The 17,003-nt window shown below is 49.9% G+C and overlaps 1 protein-coding gene across 3 annotated transcripts; it reads right to left on the bottom strand.

Annotated features, from left to right (window-relative positions):
* Positions 1–4,131: 4,131 nt before the first annotated feature.
* On the bottom strand, positions 4,132–16,764 carry LOC101756828 (probable homogentisate phytyltransferase 2, chloroplastic). Of its 3 annotated transcripts, none has more exons than XM_004958060.3 (11): positions 16,418–16,764; positions 15,538–15,659; positions 15,185–15,331; positions 14,819–15,044; positions 13,899–13,972; positions 13,645–13,737; positions 12,891–13,008; positions 5,849–5,911; positions 5,374–5,406; positions 4,774–4,863; positions 4,132–4,693 (listed from the first exon to the last, which is right to left on the bottom strand). In XM_004958060.3, the coding sequence occupies exons 1-10, from the start codon at positions 16,628–16,630 to the stop codon at positions 4,789–4,791; spliced, it is 1,164 nt and encodes a 387-aa protein (XP_004958117.1). In that variant the 5' UTR covers positions 16,631–16,764; the 3' UTR covers positions 4,132–4,693; positions 4,774–4,788. The 3 variants fall into 3 exon arrangements, with proteins under 3 accessions (XP_004958117.1, XP_004958119.1, XP_004958118.1); XM_004958062.3 differs by having other exon boundaries at positions 4,132–4,600; XM_004958061.3 differs by having other exon boundaries at positions 4,132–4,594.
* Between the last annotated feature and the right edge of the window lie 239 nt (positions 16,765–17,003).

The following is a 17,003-nucleotide window of genomic DNA, read 5'->3' as shown; positions in this document are numbered from 1 at the left end:
GACTGTGCCGAGTTATGATTCTCCGAGTGCGAGAATCGCTGCTGCCGAGGCCGTAACGTTGACCCGGATCCACCCGACGAAATCATCCCTGTCCGGTTGTCCCTTGGTCTTGGTTTCATCCGCTGTGGCTGTGTGTATCGGTCGTCCGTGGCATGTGCGCTCGGGTTCGTGTAGATCCTGCCCGCAGATCTACCGGACGCCGACGCAACGTGGGGGCGTAGAGGTAGGTGGATGGCCATGGCAGTAGCTGCGGCCGGGTAGTGTGTTGGTGCTTCCGATGAGGGCGACTCCGGGAGTACGGACGGGGTCCGGGGACAGCGGCAGCGGAGCCGGGAGCCTACCTCCCGCGCTGGGAACACAGCCCGGCTCGGCCGTCCTTGACTCCTTGTCACCTGGCCGGCGGCCGCACGCGACGCTGCGTTGTCATGCGAGCCGGGACCGGTGATCCACAAGTCCGTGCTACCGTGCCTCTGTGCCTTTGTCCGTTCGCCGGCACCGCCGAAGCAGGGGCGGCCTTCCTCCCTAGTCTGTATTCGTGGCATGGCACGCCGTCAACATGCCTCTGACACGCAAAAAATGGGTAATTCGACAGCAACGCGACAGTGCAGGGCTATGCAGGGGAAGGACCCAGGGCCCGGGGACCCTGGGCACCTGCTAGACTCCGGCGCTATAATGGACGCAAGAGCGAGCTCTCATCGTTGCAACCATGTTCTGATATACAGATGAGAAGAGAGATGTGCCCTGGAGTTTGCCCGGGGCTCCGTTTGATGGCTAGGTTCGCCACTGGGGCTATGGAACAAGTTGTCCAGGGACTTTCTGAAGTCCTGTTATGGACTGCGCGTGCATCTGACAAGCTGCGAGGCCTTATTCAGGTCTTGGACTGGGCATATCTAACTTTGTGCATGTATTTGTATCCATTATAATTGTATATCAGGTGAATCTGTCGAGTGAAGCTGAGTCTGAAATTAGAACGTGAGTTTTAGATTCATTCTACCAGTAGAGAAGCAAACGATCAACCATATCATTTTTGAGGTCTAATACCACGTGCATCGCTTTGGGTTACACATGTAGTCGCAATGGCCATCCCTCACTTCACCTTGGAGCAGAGGAGACGCCATGCTGCCCAACCTGAAGTTCCGGCGCCTGCCCCACCGTAGCCGCGTGCGTCGCACCTCATCATAGCACAAAACACGACCGGCGATGGTCCATCTCACCGCCACCCGACCCTCCTTCCAAGCAACCTAACAGGCTAACACCACCAGGGGCTCGCTCGCCGGCTCCCGGCTGCCATTCGCAACGACCAGGGGTAGGACGGTATTTCATTTACCGTCCACCCTGGGTACCTGGCGTCCGTCCAATCCAGATCTCACGGTCAGTATTAAGCAAGAGGCGTTCGATGCGAACACTTTGTGAGTCGAAGGGAGAGCCGCTTCGGCGCTCTGCCGTCGTTCCGCGGCGCGGCTCCGCCGGCCTCGCCGCTGCCCTCCGGCGAGCTCGCGAGTCCTTCATGGTGCTCGTTCGGCCCACCTGGAGGTCTTGGAATGTCTTCTTTGCTTCCTTTTTTCGAGTGGCAAATTGGATGTGTTCTCTTCTCATGGACTTACCTCTCGCGTTCCAACACATCATTTCGACGTGACGACGTCTATGCCTCCATACTGCCATGCCCCGGTAGAGCTGGGATGCATCAACGTCTCTTGGACATGCTTGAGAAGGTGCCCATAGCACATCAGTCGGACTAGCGCCCGTGCTCTGCTCCATCAGCAGCCGGCGGCCACTATCCCATCCGCCGGCTCTTGGAACGCCACCGCCGGCCATCAACTTCTCCATCCACCACGCCGCCGCGCATGACGCGCTGAGGCTAGCGCTCCACGTTCCCGCGTGCGGCGAGCTCGCCGTAGCACATACCGTGCGATGGGACGTACGCTGTGGTCGCTGACCACCGGCCGGCGGGCGCGCGCGAGCATGGCACACCGCCGAGCGCGAGTGGCGCTGCCCGCGAGTAACAGCTCTAACAGAGGCTGCGGCGCTCGCCCGTTTCAGATCCTTTTGTTTGGCCTGTTGTTCTTAGAGCTAGGAGAAAAGGCACCATACAACTCTGTCCTCTGTTCTTTTTTTTTTCTAATTTGGCACGAAAACTTGCCCTTCGTTGGAAAGAAACTTGGTGAAACTCGTAGGGTTAAGGTCAAAACCACCGGCAGTACAGTGGTAGCTGCTAAGTTAAAATGTTAAATCCAGACTGCAGAGTAATTCTGAGTTTAATAACCATTGGTGTGCAAAAGCATTTCGGCTCAGATGGACAGTCTCAAGCATTTCTTCTTCTTGTTGAAATCGTTCATGTTTTGAACAGGGTTTTAAGTACAATGTCGGACTGGCAACTGTTCTATTTATATGTAATATGTGCTTAATTACTTTCAAGGATCATACAAAGTCTGATGGAGCTCCAAATGGTTGATGGCTTGTTTGCAGAGTCCGAATCTGGTCAGGTATTTCTAGTAGCATTCAACATTCTATCAATCTAACGAGTTAATCTGAAGTTCATTTTAAAGAACTAATATTGTATCAATCGGAGATAATCTGAAGTCAGCCTGAAGTTCAGTATAGCCTCTGAAAATCGCAGAGAGTAATTGCTGCTAGTTCATGCCCACCCTGAACCTGAAGCAGAGCAAGAAAGCACCATACCACCCTCGGCAACCCTGTGTTGCCGCGCTCTGGCGCTCTGCTTTGTGTTATCCCTCCTCGCAGCGTGAACGCGTCCCGCGATGACTCTTCTCATCGCCTCGTGCCATCACCAGCCGGCGGCCACTCTCCCACCCGCCCGCTCGTGGAACGTCACCGCCGCCGGCGGCCTTCAACATCTCCATCCACCACGCCGCCGCGCACGCCGCGCTGAGGCAAGCGCGCAGCGTTCCCGCGTGCTGCGAGCTCCCGGAGCACACACCGTGCGATGGGACGCCGTGATCGCTGGCCACCGGCCGGCGGACGCGCGCGCGAGCCAGGCGCACCGCTCGACGGCTCCGACAGAGGCTGCGGTGCTCGGTGCCGCCGGCAGCGGCGTCCGGGTGCGACGCGGAGTCCCTCACCGTCGATAGCGCGCCGCGTTCCCGCGTGCGGCGAGCTACCCGGAGCACACGCCGTGCGATGGGACGCCGTGGTGGCCGGCCACCGGCCGGCAGGCACACGCGAGCCTGGCGCACCGCCGGGCGGCGCTTGCTCGCGAGTAACGGCTCAGAAAAGGCTGCGCTGCTCGGTGCCGGCGCCGGAAGGTTCGGTACGCCACGCGAGGGCTATCAGCGTCGAATTGATGGTGATATCCTCTCCCTAGCCTCGCTCGCCGGCGGCGGCGTGCGGCGTTAGCCGCCATTCGCAAACGACCCAGGACCGGGGGTGGACGATATTTCATTTACCGTACACCCCCTGGGCATGTGGCAGCCATCCGATCCGTTTCTGACGGCCACGATTAAGCAAGAGACACCCGATGCGATCAGGCGAAGCAAACGGAGCGCTTCAACGCTGTAGCGTCATCCACGGTCGGCGCTCTTCGCCAGCGTCGCCGCCGCCTTCCGGCGAGCACCGGAGTCATGTGTGCACGCGCCGGCAATCGTTCGGTCCACCTCCTGAACACACGGGCCTGGCCGCCTCCCGTGTCCATCGACGGGCAGCGATGGTCCCGACGGTGAGCGAAACACGGCGCGGAGCACGACGGGGCGCGCCAGAGTCCATCCGCGAGGGCACGCCGCTCGACGTGCGACGGCCGACAGCCGCGGGTGGGCGACGACATCGAAGCCTGAAGGGTGTGTTCCGCGTCCGGAGGTGACGGTTGGCCGGACGCGGGCGGCCACGGCGGGCACGGCGCCCTCTCTATCCTCCATCCTCCAAATACCAACTCACCAGTTGGTGCGGCCGGTGAGCCGGTGAGGGCGACTCCGGGTAGTTGGGTCCGGGGACAGCGGCAGACCCTGCGTGCCCTAAAAGTGACCGTGCCTCTGTGCCTTCGCCCGTTCGCCGGCAGTCCGGCACCGCTCATGCGCGGCCCTGCCGCCCTGGAGCTTCGTGCTCGTGCAACCTCTGCCCGTGGTGCTCTTTGGCTCTATGCCGCACATTTGCTACCATATGGTCTGAGGCTAGGTTCCATGATGCAGCAAGTTCTGTAGCATAAAGCTTTGTGCGAGCCAAGTTACAGCTTACAGGCATACACATGGAGGAAGTTTCAGTCGTCCAGAACGGTGGAAAAGACAGTGGTTCCTACTATACAACAGTTTCAGCTGAAGCTCAAGAAATATATACGCAGTAACTCAGTAAGCCAAGCGTATGATACCAATGGACTAATGGTCCCTAGCCAGTTTTCGTGAGAGGGCACGCCGTCAATATGTCTCGCATACTAGCTTAACCTCGAGTGACAAGAAACGAGCTTGGCTTGGCCGTTCCACCACCACCTGTTTGGGGCCAGAGCCTGAGCTTCCATCAACTTCAGTCCTCTATGCTCAAGCCCTCCCAAACAAGGCCCTACAGAACGGGACTCTGTTGAATTGTTACCAAAGCCTGCTTCCGTGGCTCCAACAAAGTCTTCAGCATCTACTTCAGGATCCTTGTAACACTGCAGCTTTGTTGTTCCCGTACAAGATATGCACAACAATCACGTTTTATATCAGTTACTCCCATCATTTTGGCTGTAGACCAGGCTGAAGTACCAGATCTGACAAATTTTATATGCAAATAAATTTTGGAAGTAAAGGGACTTTAAAAGTAGGATCGAATGCTAATAGAAAAGGTTACCTCTAGGCTCTAAATCTATATTAACGGGAAGAGGATATATTCAGCGTAGAAGAGATTCCAAATGAACCGGTAGTACTGCGAAATAGCATCCTGCAAAACAGATGAAGGCAAAAACTTCTATATCAGAAATGAGGTGCATGTGGTCACTAAACGAAAATTCATCCTTTTGTCGTACGTTATTGCCCCATCAGATATCACAATTACTTTTGCAAGTGATCTTCCACAAAGAAAAAGGTTAACAAAATACACAATGCAAGTAAAAACTAATGATTATAACATCTATTGTGGCATCTCATCCAAAAGCAATAACATAGATAATTCATGGGAAACATGCTGCATGGAAGCTTGAAAGCTCTTTTTACTTAGGTTAGACGTACTTCCATATCTAAGGCACTGAAAGGTCATGTTTCTTCTTTAAAGATATTAGTCCTTTTAGATTAAATTGCATTAGAAATAAAGCACAGCAACTAGTCTGAACAAAGCACATGCAAACTCACATGCAATAAGCTTTTGTTAGCAATTTCAGTTACTGAAGTCTACTTTTCTGAATAGTTTTTCTATACACTTTTAACTGTGAAAAGTGGAAGTTGAAAGCTTCACCTTAGTGTACTTCGCTTGCTCCAGAACCCACGTCTGAAATCATGGTAAAGAATAAACAAGTCAGAACTAAAACACACGTGCCACAGAAGCAAGGTAACAACACTGATTAGTCCAATTCATTAATATCACATAGCTTTGCATCGAATAGTTAATAATATAAAAGCTGTAGGATCAATCATTCATGACCTTAGCAACCATGTTCCTGGAACGATGGGAACAGGAACGTGGTACGATACTTATGAAAGGTTTTTACACTAAATTGTTCCCGGAACGAGGAACGTGGCTAGTGTTTTAAAGGCGATAAGGCGACCTTGGAAATCTTTGCACGCTTTATCGCCTAGGCAAGCGACAAGGCGGACCGGTTTCCCAAGGCGAGCTGGGTCCGCCTGAACGCCTAGGCGACACCTTTAAAACACTGAACGTGGCCACGTTCCACGTTCCCGGCTGGTAAGTTCATGACACTCGACATGTTTACCTGGAAAATTAAACCAGCTGCAAGGGCAACATGCACAGGAACCATGACAGCGCGCCTAAAAGCCTGCAAATTAGAACATATCAATGCAAAAGGGGTGAGGTAAAACAACCTATGTTAAACCATGCACAATGTTGAGCAAATGAGCAATCCTTCAGGTAAAGAATCTGCATGCTTATATGCTTCAGAAATATAAAACTATTCTTCAAGACTATTCAGCATATTGAACAAAAAGTTGTACAAAATAATTGTGACAAATCTTACAAATGAATTTTACAGCATAAATATAAACGACGAAAAAAATAAACCAAGCTGAGGAATTATATAAAAGAATGTGTAAGAATAACCATGGAGAAGTGGCACAATGGGATAGAGGCCATATTGACTGAACATGTTTCATGAAGTAGAGGGGGAAAAAGAAGAGTTTAAACTTTACATGCGAGTGCATGACTACACCTGCAATCATCATCATCAAAAAGCCTCAAGATATAGTGAGGCAACTGAGCTTGAGGAAAGATGGCTCTAGTTCTCCCCCCCCCCCCTCCCCCTCTCCTTCCCGACGCCTCCCCTACCCCTAGCCCCACGTCGTCGCCTACTCCGGGCACAGCGGCCACCCCTCCGGCTAGGCCCTCCCCCAGGCCAGCTCTTCCTTCTCTAGCATCGGGAAGCTCTCCTCCTGCTCGTCGTCCGACAGTCAAGCTTGGGGCGGCTACTGGATGATCCAAGGCCCAGCGGTGGCTGGATGGTTCGCCTTCTTCGGTGGACTCCGGCGTCTCATTCATATCATTCAAGGAAGCTCTTATCAAGGGTTCTTCTCCGGCGGCAGTTCAGCGACGCACCGGAGACTTCGTTTCTCAGGTGATCTCGCCAGCCTCGTCACTGGAGAACCCCTATCCTCGCATCGCGTCGCTGGAGGCGCTCCCGTCTCGCGTCGTGAGGGCCCAGTCGCAGGAGGCTCCATCTAGAGGCGCTCGTCGTGGATCTGACGCAGAAGGGTGGTGGACGGTGGAGAGCCGACGTTCTCGCTGCGCGCGTCTGCGTGTCTCTCACCGGCCTCGTCGCATGGTCCCTTCGGACCTCCGAGGCAGGTGTTTCAATTGCTTCTCAACGGAGCACTGGGCTGTTGGATGCCGCTCGCCGCCAAGGTGCTTCCACTGCTAGGCATTCGGCCACCATTCTTACGACTGCCGGCGGCGACCCTCGGCTCCGCGCCCGGAATTAGCCCTGGTTCACAGTAAGGTCTGGCGGCCGGTGAGGTCCCTGGCGGCGGCAGCTGCTATCCTTGTGAGTTCCATGGAGACCCTCCAGGAGACCGGAGCTGCATCAGGTGCAACTAGACGGCGCCAAAGCCATGGGCGACGTGCGGAGGCTGGGGCTGGGCAACCGTCATCCAATGTCTCAGACACCTCCCCCGATGAGGAGGTTGCCGGAGATGTTCCCCGCTCGGCAACCAACGATGAGGAGCAAGTCCCGGCGGTACGAGTTCGACAGATCATTGATCGCACAATTTCTATGATGCAACGGGAGTAAGAGCTCTCGCGTGCCCTGGTGGTGACAGTGTTCAGGAATTCGCTCGTCCAACGTTTTGGGTTGGAAGAAGAGGAGATCGTCTTTCATCGTTTTGGCGCTGCTAGCTTCTTGATGACTATGCCCAATGCTAAGATGGCTGCACGGGTTTACAATGGAGGGAGACCGATCATATCTCAAGTTCATCGCCTGCACATCATGCGCTAGTTCCGTTTCCTCCACTCCACCGTGGTGGCACTTCCTGTTCCAGTCGAGGTTGAACTTCGCGGCATCCCCGCTCACGCCTGGGACCTAGTGACGGCAAATCAGCTGCTCAATGAGTTCTGCCGGGTTGGTGGTTTGCACCCAGATACGGCGGATCGGCGGAATGTTCTTCGGGCACGGAGTTGGAAATCTTGGAACCTCCAATAGCTGGAGCTGATCATCAGGAGGGGAAGCGGACTCTCCTCTATCCAGTGGAGGTTGCATGCTTGGCTTCTGGTTAGATACCATTGGCTGATGCCCCCTCCCCCCACTCCCGCCTTCGGCTGACCACCAACATGGTCGCCGTTGTAGGCACTGGCGGCAGCGGCGAGGCTCGCCGGTGGAGCACCCGGGGCAAGCGACGTCCGGAGTTCCCTAGGTGACATGCCCCCCAGCACATTCAAGGCTGGGGCTTGTTCGTTCCTCGTGCGGCATGGTGACTCCAAACGACAAGCTTGAGGGTCCGCCACCCGAGGAGACCAAGGATCGAGAGGCCGTTGGGGGAGCATTGGCCGCGCCCTGTCCCGCCGACAATGACTCCGAGGCGCACAAGCAGGCGAACTCGCCGGCGCCCACTGCTGCTCCCGTTGGCAGCGGGGCCCAGGTTGAGGAGCCTGCGAGTGCGGTGGCGCCCACACCTCAACTCGTCGGTGGTAACTCCCTGGAGGACGGGTCGGCCAGCCCAGCGGCGCACACCTCACTCCCAGTGCTCTTCCCGTCAGCGGTAGGGCTCACCGTCGGTGGCTCCCAGGGTGAGGAATTGGAGTGTCCAGCGGCACCCTCTGCTCCTTCTCTGACACCAGACGATGCCCCGGCCACAGCGCAGTTTCAGGTCAGTGAGGTCTCATCTGCCCCCCTAAGGGTGTACTCTTGGCAGCGGCGCAGAGTCAAATCAGTGGATACACATACAACGGATGCCAATTCTCAGGGAATCAGGCCGCCTTCACCAATCCAGAAGCTCAACAAGGTGTGCAAGCCTGTTGAATCACTTCTCCCTCTGCCAATGATTCAGAAGCGCCGGAGGAAGTTGCCTCGGCGCAGCTGTCGGGTCGCTGGTGCAGGGCCTTGTTCACCAGGGCCTATGGTAACAGATGCTCAGAAGAGGGTGATGAGGCAACTAGGCTTTAGCGAAAGGGAAGTCATCGAGCCGGAAGCGCAGGACAGATACTGTAAGCTCTACAATCCTTTGCTATCTGAATCCCATGTATCGGTTATTGCTGCCATCTTTGGCTGGACAGTTGGGGATGGAGAGCAGGTGCGATCTGCTGATGTTCTTACAGTCTTGTGAGACTCTGGTCCTATCTCAGGTCGATAGTTAATTTGTTGAAATGAATCCTGCTGCTATACTGATATGGAATGCACGAGGCCTGAATCAGAAGGATCGTCGGAATTCTGTGAGAGGTCATTTTTTCCAGCAATGCTGATATTGTTTGTTTGCAAGAAACTAAGGTCGCCAACATGTCTCAACATCTGTTCTTCTCGGTGTTTGGCACTGCTTATGACAAATTCATAGCACTCCCAACCAATGGCACCAGAGGAGGGGTTCCGATTGCATGGAAGAGTAATGTTTGTCACGCAATGGCTTCCAGGGTGGACACCTACTCGGCTTCTGTGTTATTCTCGGAACAGGAAGGTCGCAATTGGTGGTTCACTGGCATATATGGGCCACAAGGTGATGATGAGAAGGTGTTATTCTTGCAGGAACTTAGAAATATTCGAGCACTATGCAATGGGCCTTGGCTTGTGGCGGGGACTTCAACCTGATTTACCAGGCTGCTGACAAGAACAATGCAAACCTGGATAGGGCTATGATGGGGAGATTCAGACGCTTCTTGGATGCGGCTGAGGTAAAAGAGATACCGCTTATGGGTCGTAAATACACTTGGTCGAATGAGAGAAGGTCTCCTACTCTGGTTAGATTAGACCGTGCTTTCTGTTGTTTGGGCTGGGAGAGTATCTTCCCAGATTCAGTCCTACAGAGTTCAACGGCCGGAGTTTCTGACCACTGCCCCTCTAATTCTTGGATTGAAGATAAGCACTAATGGAAAGCGTCGTTTCCACTTTGAAAGTTTCTGGACCAAAGTCCCGGGTTTCTTGGATGCTGTCAAGCAAAATTGGGAGGCTCCTGTACCTTCAAATTGCGCCATTGAGCGTCTTTTTCTGAAGCTGCAGCGCCTCAGTAAGGGTCTCCAAAAGTGGGGACAGCGGAAGATTGGGAATATCAAAGTCCAACTTGGGATGGCTAAGGAGGTCCTCCACCATTTGGAAATTGAGAGGGAGTCTAGGGACCTATCTGATGGAGAGGAATGGCTGTGCAAGAAACTCAAGCTTCACTGTCTTGGTTTGGCCTCTCTGGAACGGACCATTGCCAGGCTACGTTCCAGAATTCTGTACCTCCAGGAGGGGGATGCTAGTACTGCCTTCTTCCATCAGCAGGCTAGATTCAGAAAAAAGAAGAATTACATCCCAAAGCTGCATGTTGGGGAACAGGTGGTCGTATCACAGAAGGATAAACAGGAAGCAGTGTTGGAATTTTATGAAAGTATTCTTGGCAGTGCAGATGAGAGGGAATATACAATTAATCTGGATGAAATTGGCATCCAGCATCATGATCTGTCAAGTCTGGATGCGCCATTCTCTGAAGAAGTATGGGCTACCATAAAGGATTTGCCTTTGGACAAGGCCCCTGGGCCTGATGGGTTTACTGGGCGCTTCTACAAAACATGCTGGAGTATCATCGAAGGAGACTTGTTGATGGCCTTGGATGCTATTCACGAGGCCATGTCTTCAAGTTCAGACTGCTCAACTCGGCCTTCATTACACTGCTGCCTAAGAAGATGGATGCACTAGAGGTGAAGGATTTTCAGCCTATTAGCCTAATTCATAGCTTTGCTAAGTTGGTCACCAAGATCTTGGCAAATCGTTTGGCTCCATTTCTCCCCTCACTGATTTCTACAAATCAAAGTGCTTTCATCAGAGGGAGGAATATCCATGATAACTTTATGCTAGTACAACAGATGGTGAAGTGTTTGCATAAGAAAAAGGAAGCTCATATCCTGCTCAAGTTGGACATCTCTAAGGCTTTCGATTCTGTCTCCTGGTCGTTTCTATTGGAAATCCTTCGCCATGTGGGTTTTGGACAGCGATGGTGTAATCTCATTTGCCTGATCCTATCCACATCATCCACTCAGATTCTAGTGAATGGAGGACCAGGGGAATACATATTCCACCACCGGGGCCTTAGACAAGGGGATCCTCTCTCCCCCATGTTGTTCCTGTTGGTAATGGATGTCTTGAATTCAATGATTGAGTATGCATCTAGGGAGGCTTTGCTTCAACCTCTTGCTTTTCAGCAAGCCCGGCATCGGGTTTCATTCTATGCTGATGACGCTGTTATTTTCTTGAGACCTGACAGTTTGGATCTAAACACAGTCAGACACCTTCTTGATCTGTTTGGACATGCCTCGGGACTTTGAACCAATTTAGCAAAAAGCTCAGTGTCTCCTATCAACTGCTCTGATGAAGAGCTGGCTCTCACAGCTGGTGTTCTCTCTTGTTCTATCAAGGCATTCCCCTGTACCTACCTTGGACTTCCACTCACAATTGGCAAACCAACCAAAGAGGTGCTGCTGCCTTTAGTGGATAAGGTGGCTGATTATCTTCCAGGATGGAAAGCTTCCCTGTTGAACAGAGCCGGGCGACTGGTATTGGTGAAAGTGGTTTTGACCGCTGCTCCCATTTACCATATGATAGCCATGGACCTCCCAAAATGGGTTTTCAAGGCTATAGACAAAAAAAGAAGGGGCTTCTTGTGGAAAGGACAGGAACAGGCCAATGGTGGTAATTGTCTGGTAGCATGGGAAAAGGTGCAAAGGCCTATAAAATATGGAGGACTTGGAATTCTTAATCTGGAATTACTTGGCTGCGCATTAAGGGCCTGCTGGCTCCGGGCAGAAAAGACTGACCCTTCCAGGCCATGGGCTGGTCTCTCAATTCAAGCCTCCCAAAACACTCAGGCCCTTTTTAATGTTGCCGTGGATGCAATAGTTGGTAATGGGGAGGAAATCTTGTTCTGGACAGATCACTGGTTGGATGGTCATACATTGGTTGAAATTGCTCCCAATCTGTTCAGCATGGTTCCTAAAAGATTGACCAAAAGAAGGACTGTTGCTCAAGCGCTCCAAAACCGCCGCTGGGTGGGTGACATCAAGGGAGCTCTTACAGTTCAGGTTTTGTACGAGTACCTTCAGATTTGGGATATTGTGGAGAACGTTGTCTTGCAACAAGATACTCCAGATCAATATAAATGGAAATTGAGTCAATCTGGGTCATATAGCAGTAAATCTGCATATGCAGCTTTCTTCGAGGGATCTGTCAGGATTGGGCCTTCGAGGAGGATTTGGAAAAGCTGGGCTCCTCTGCGTTGCAAGTTCTTCATTTGGTTAGTGTTTCACAACAGGTGTTGACTGCTGATAGCCTGGCTAAACGAGGTCTGCCTCATCCGGAGGCCTGCCCATTCTGTGACCAAGCTCCGGAGACGATCCATCACTTACTGGTCGGCTGTGTTTTCTCCCGCCAGGTTTGGGTTCTGATTTTCCAACACCTGGGTCTGATACATCTAGCCCCTGAATCTCCCGAGACCCGCTTCTTTGGATGGTGGAGGAAAACATTTTTGGCTGTACCTAAGGATATGCGTAAGGGCCTTAATTCACTGATAATTCTGGTCGCCTGGGAGATTTGGAAACACGGAAATGATTGTGTGTTCGAAAAGGTTAGGCCAAAAACTCAGGAGGTCCTTAGGGCTATAAGCAATGAGGGCGGCCTATGGTGCATGGCTGGGGCTTCCAAGCTTCAAGAGCTAGTGTCCAGGTCGCCACCCCTGGGAGTTTAGGCTCTGTAGGTTTATGGTCGCCTCATCCTAGATCTGGTGCAGCCTTAATATAGTTGCTGCTGTGGTGTGGGGTGTGTAGGTGTTCTTGTACCTGGGTAGGGACTACCCAAACCCGTGTATTTTCTTCTACCTTAATGCAATGACGCAGCTCTCCTGCGTAGTTCGAGGAAAAAAAAGCCTCAAGTAAAGTAGTAGTATAATTGTCTTATTTGTATTTCTATCATCTAAGCATCTACTGGAATTGAATTAGTGATATACAAAAACAAGGTACTGTAAATGATGCCAGTAAAATGCATATTAGTACAGCAATTCTTGTGTTTGTGTCTCTCTAGCCGGAAGGGGAAAAGAAGCTAAATGGGAGGTCAAAAGTAGCAGTAAGATTACCTGAGGCATGAGAAAAGCTACAACAATAGCAGCAATGTAATTTGCTACCAACAAACCAGACCCAAGGAAGGCAATGTTTCTGACACCAAGCTTTGTTGCCAAAGTTGATATCTGGTACCTGGTGGGGGAAAACATTATAAGTTGAATGTCAGCTATTCAACCATTGACATTTCTTTTCAAAAGCTTAATGTAATTGGCAGAGCCTCAGATTGCTGCCTGCTGTTAATCAATCGTAAGTGAAACTAAGTCAAACTGTCAAAGTTTAGCTTCGAATTCCAGATCACACGCAGTGCAATATATGCAAGTTTCAATCTTTTTATATCCTATACTCACTTGCTTATTTTAGGCATATTCTCTCAGGTTAAGATCCTTGCTCCACCCTCAGGCCATCTGGCTCAGGCCACATGGCATAACTTCGAGAAATGTAACACAAACGTTGCAGGTTCAAAATATCATTGTCTGCTTTACAACTTCGTGTTCATAACTAGGTGCTTTGACCTATTGATTTGGGTGCTGGTATGCAGATTGTAATGACCCTCGATAACAATGTGTAGATATGCATGTGCACTAAAATTCATGCACCTAGACAAAGATAATTATTTATATAGTGTTTTTCTTTAACTGCTAACAGAGTCTTTTTGTACCTACCAATACCACTGATGCCTAAAATCAACCAACAAATTGGAATCACCTTTCACTAGAGAAAGAAAAGGTGCTGACAAAACTACAGGACAATGTAAAATTAGAAACTCACTTGCGATCCCCTTCAACATCAGGGAGATCTTTGGTTATAGCAATGACCAGAGCAAATAGTGTCACGAAGCATGTAATGAATGCAACAGGAGAGCTGCAGATAGAAAGATATCATATGGCGTTAGACATCATGTCATCTCTGAATGTTCGTCTGCAATGAGAAGGAACAGAACTTTTACCACTTCTATCAGGTAAGATGTATGGAATGTCTACATATAATGCTGAATGCAAGAACAGTTCCCAGTGACTATTTACCTCCATTGGAATGTAAGACCTAGTGCAGCCCTAGTAGCATAGTACACACCAAAGTTGAGAAGGAAACCGCGAACCTAATGAAAATTTTGAAAGGTGGGTTCCTCTTGCCAAAAAAGATATTCATATGTATGAAGTATTTGTAAACATGAAATCTAGAAAACAAGGTCATGCAGAATAAATGGAGAGAAATTAAGAAGTTCTGAATCTGTATCATGTATGAGTTGTAAAGAAAGAATGGAATTACCTTGGCAAGTAAATTTTCTAGCAAATAAACAGATCAAAAGTTGAGGCAAGATTGCAGTATTTAGTTATTTTGGAGAAAGTCTTGCAAGGTACCTTTTTAAAGCCATTACAAGACTAATGGAAGAGGTGAGTTGCTAGTCACAGTACTATTTCTCTTTTCCAACAAATATATATCCTCGACATTTGAGTTCTCAACACTCAGCTAATCTTCCCTTCCCATAAGGAACCCCCGAGATCATGAAACAAAATTAACATGCACAAGCATGTGAAGGTAACCCTGACTATTTGATCTTAGTACTGTTAGCTCCAACTCATGCTTGGTTAATACTTGACAAAAAGGTTTGATACCGCTGCCACCTTCTTAAGGATGTCGAATAAAAAGCATAGTTCCATTACAAGGTACATGGACGTATCTAACAGCTTTGTCAGCCGGTCAGCCCTAGGAGCTTTGAATTGAAAGAGTTAGATGTTCTGTTGGAGTAAGCAACTACTGTAAGAGTCTATACTAATTTCTGAGATATTTCCCTTTTTGCATTAAGTTTTGTTTTACCAAGCATATAATCTAACAAACAACACTTTGATACAAATTATGTTTAGCATGACTAAAACATAGAAAACAAACAAAAATTTCAGTGGTGCTATGAAAGTAAAAACAGAGAGAGGAGGGGCCCAAGTACCGTTGCAATGATAAGAAAAGCAGCAACCGGATATCTCTTCAGTCTGAATGGTGGAACGGAATATATAGTTCCAAGAAATAGGCCAAGGCAGTATAGAGAGGTAATGAATGGTCCAAAGTTCGACAGGACAATTGAAAAGCCTGCAGCTGCGAATAATATTACCAACAACCAAGCTGACTCAACTGACAGATCGCCGGCAGCAATGGGTAGGTATGGCTTATTTACCCTGTTCAATAGCATAAAATCAGAAATTTCGGATATACAATAAACGATTGTTCGAAATATTTCACTAACAATAGTAACTCATAATAGCACCTGAATTTTAGGTACTAAAAGTAAGCCAAGCCATGGAAGGATTGTACATACTTGTCAATAGCAACATCATAGATCTGATTGATCCCAACTATGTAACCATTGCCACAGATTAACGCTACAAGCCCATAGAATGCTTTAAATAATAACCACCAATTTATCAGGTGGGAATTCTCTATCAAGGCTCTAGCAACCAAAGCTCTGCATCAAGTCATCAACTCAATCAGTACCAAAGGAAAAATTACAACCTAATTACCAACACAAATCCAACATTAGAAAAATAGAACTTCACATGGATACAAAAGCAACAGCAAACAACAAAGCATCTAGTCTCAAGCAAGTTGATGAAACCCAAAGAGAGCCACATAAACCAACAAAAGATACTAATGAAAACAGTAAAATAATACATGGATCCCAAAGCAGTTCCTCGAATTGTGTGTGGCCTCAGAAATCTCCAGCAGGAATCCTTGAGGTCTGACAGAGTCTTTGATAAAGGAGCTGGTCCAGCAGCATCAGCTTGAGAGAATGTCTGTACAAGGGACCAGGTTTGATCAATGTGGTGATACTATACAACAAGACACACATAGTTTACTGTGGTAAATACACCGATGTCTGAGTAGTTACAATGATGAGCTCATCTTCATATTTATCATGAAAACTGCTATTAAGCAACACAACACAGAGCAAGAGTAATCATATCCATTATACAGGTGATAGTCACCCAATTAGCCCAAGAGCTTAATGCAAAATTCCAAATTGGATTAGGTAGTTACTAAGGCGTTTTGGGTTCTCCATGTTGTAACAGTTTAGCACAATTTCAGTAGTGCAGTCAAAGTAATGACCAGACTGCTGAGGAAATTATTAGGGAAATAACGAACTAATATATGCAAACTAGGAATTTCTAAAGTGTACCACAAACTAGATTAAACTTCTACCAAGTATGGCTGACTAGCATTTTTTTCTGTCCAACTATGGCTGACTGAACCAGTTGATTTGCATTTCGCATCTGTATTTGCACTGTCCAAGTAACTGGACAAATTGGTTGGCATCCATGTTTTGCAGTCTCAAGGTGCTTCTAATCTAGAACCAAGGTTAGGAGAAATTTAGAAAGCCAATCCTGCCAGCCAGGTCCACTTTTTCAGCACAATTGATTGCTACATTTACAACCTAAATTTCCATATGATCTCTCCGCTCCACACACTCGGTTGCCGCATGCGCAGCAGCACAAATCACGAGCGCCGCGGCAGGACATTGCATTGAGCTAGAGACGGGAATCGGCGGTCTTACCCGCACGGAGTCGCGGCGGCGTTCGCGGGCGGCGCTGCAGGGCGCGCGAGGGGCGCGGGGGAAGCAGCCTGCGGAGGCGGAGGAGAGGAGTGGGGACGCGGACCGCACCGGCCCGACCAGGCGCGGAGGCCGCCCGCTGTGGATGGCGGGGGCGGCGAGGAAGCTAGGGGCGCGGGATGGGAGAGGAGGGGCGGCGAGGGAAGCCATGGGCATGGGGGCAGGGGCCAGGGAGGTTTGGGGAGCCTTGGACTCCGGTTTTTTCAGCCACCCGTCGCCATTGGTGATGGGCAGGGAGGGAGTGAGGCGGGTGACGAGAGCCGTGCGCGTGTTATCCTATGGCTGCTGACTGCTGTCGTGCCGGCAGGGCTGCTGACTGCTGTCGTGCCGGCAGGGCTGCTGACAACGGCAAAAATGGTAGTACTAGCGGTCTTTCTCTCTTCTTTTTTTATCGACATGAAACTCACCAAAAATGGCAGGGGTGTTTGGGAACATCGTGCTAAATTTTAGCACCTGTCACATCGAATATTTGATACTAATTAGGAGTATTAAACATAGTCTAATTACAAAACTAATTGCACAGATGGGA

Source organism: Setaria italica, chromosome II (genome assembly GCF_000263155.2).
Source record: "Setaria italica strain Yugu1 chromosome II, Setaria_italica_v2.0, whole genome shotgun sequence".
Lineage (NCBI taxonomy): Eukaryota > Viridiplantae > Streptophyta > Magnoliopsida > Poales > Poaceae > Setaria > Setaria italica.
This window is presented reverse-complemented; position numbering and strand designations above follow the sequence as displayed.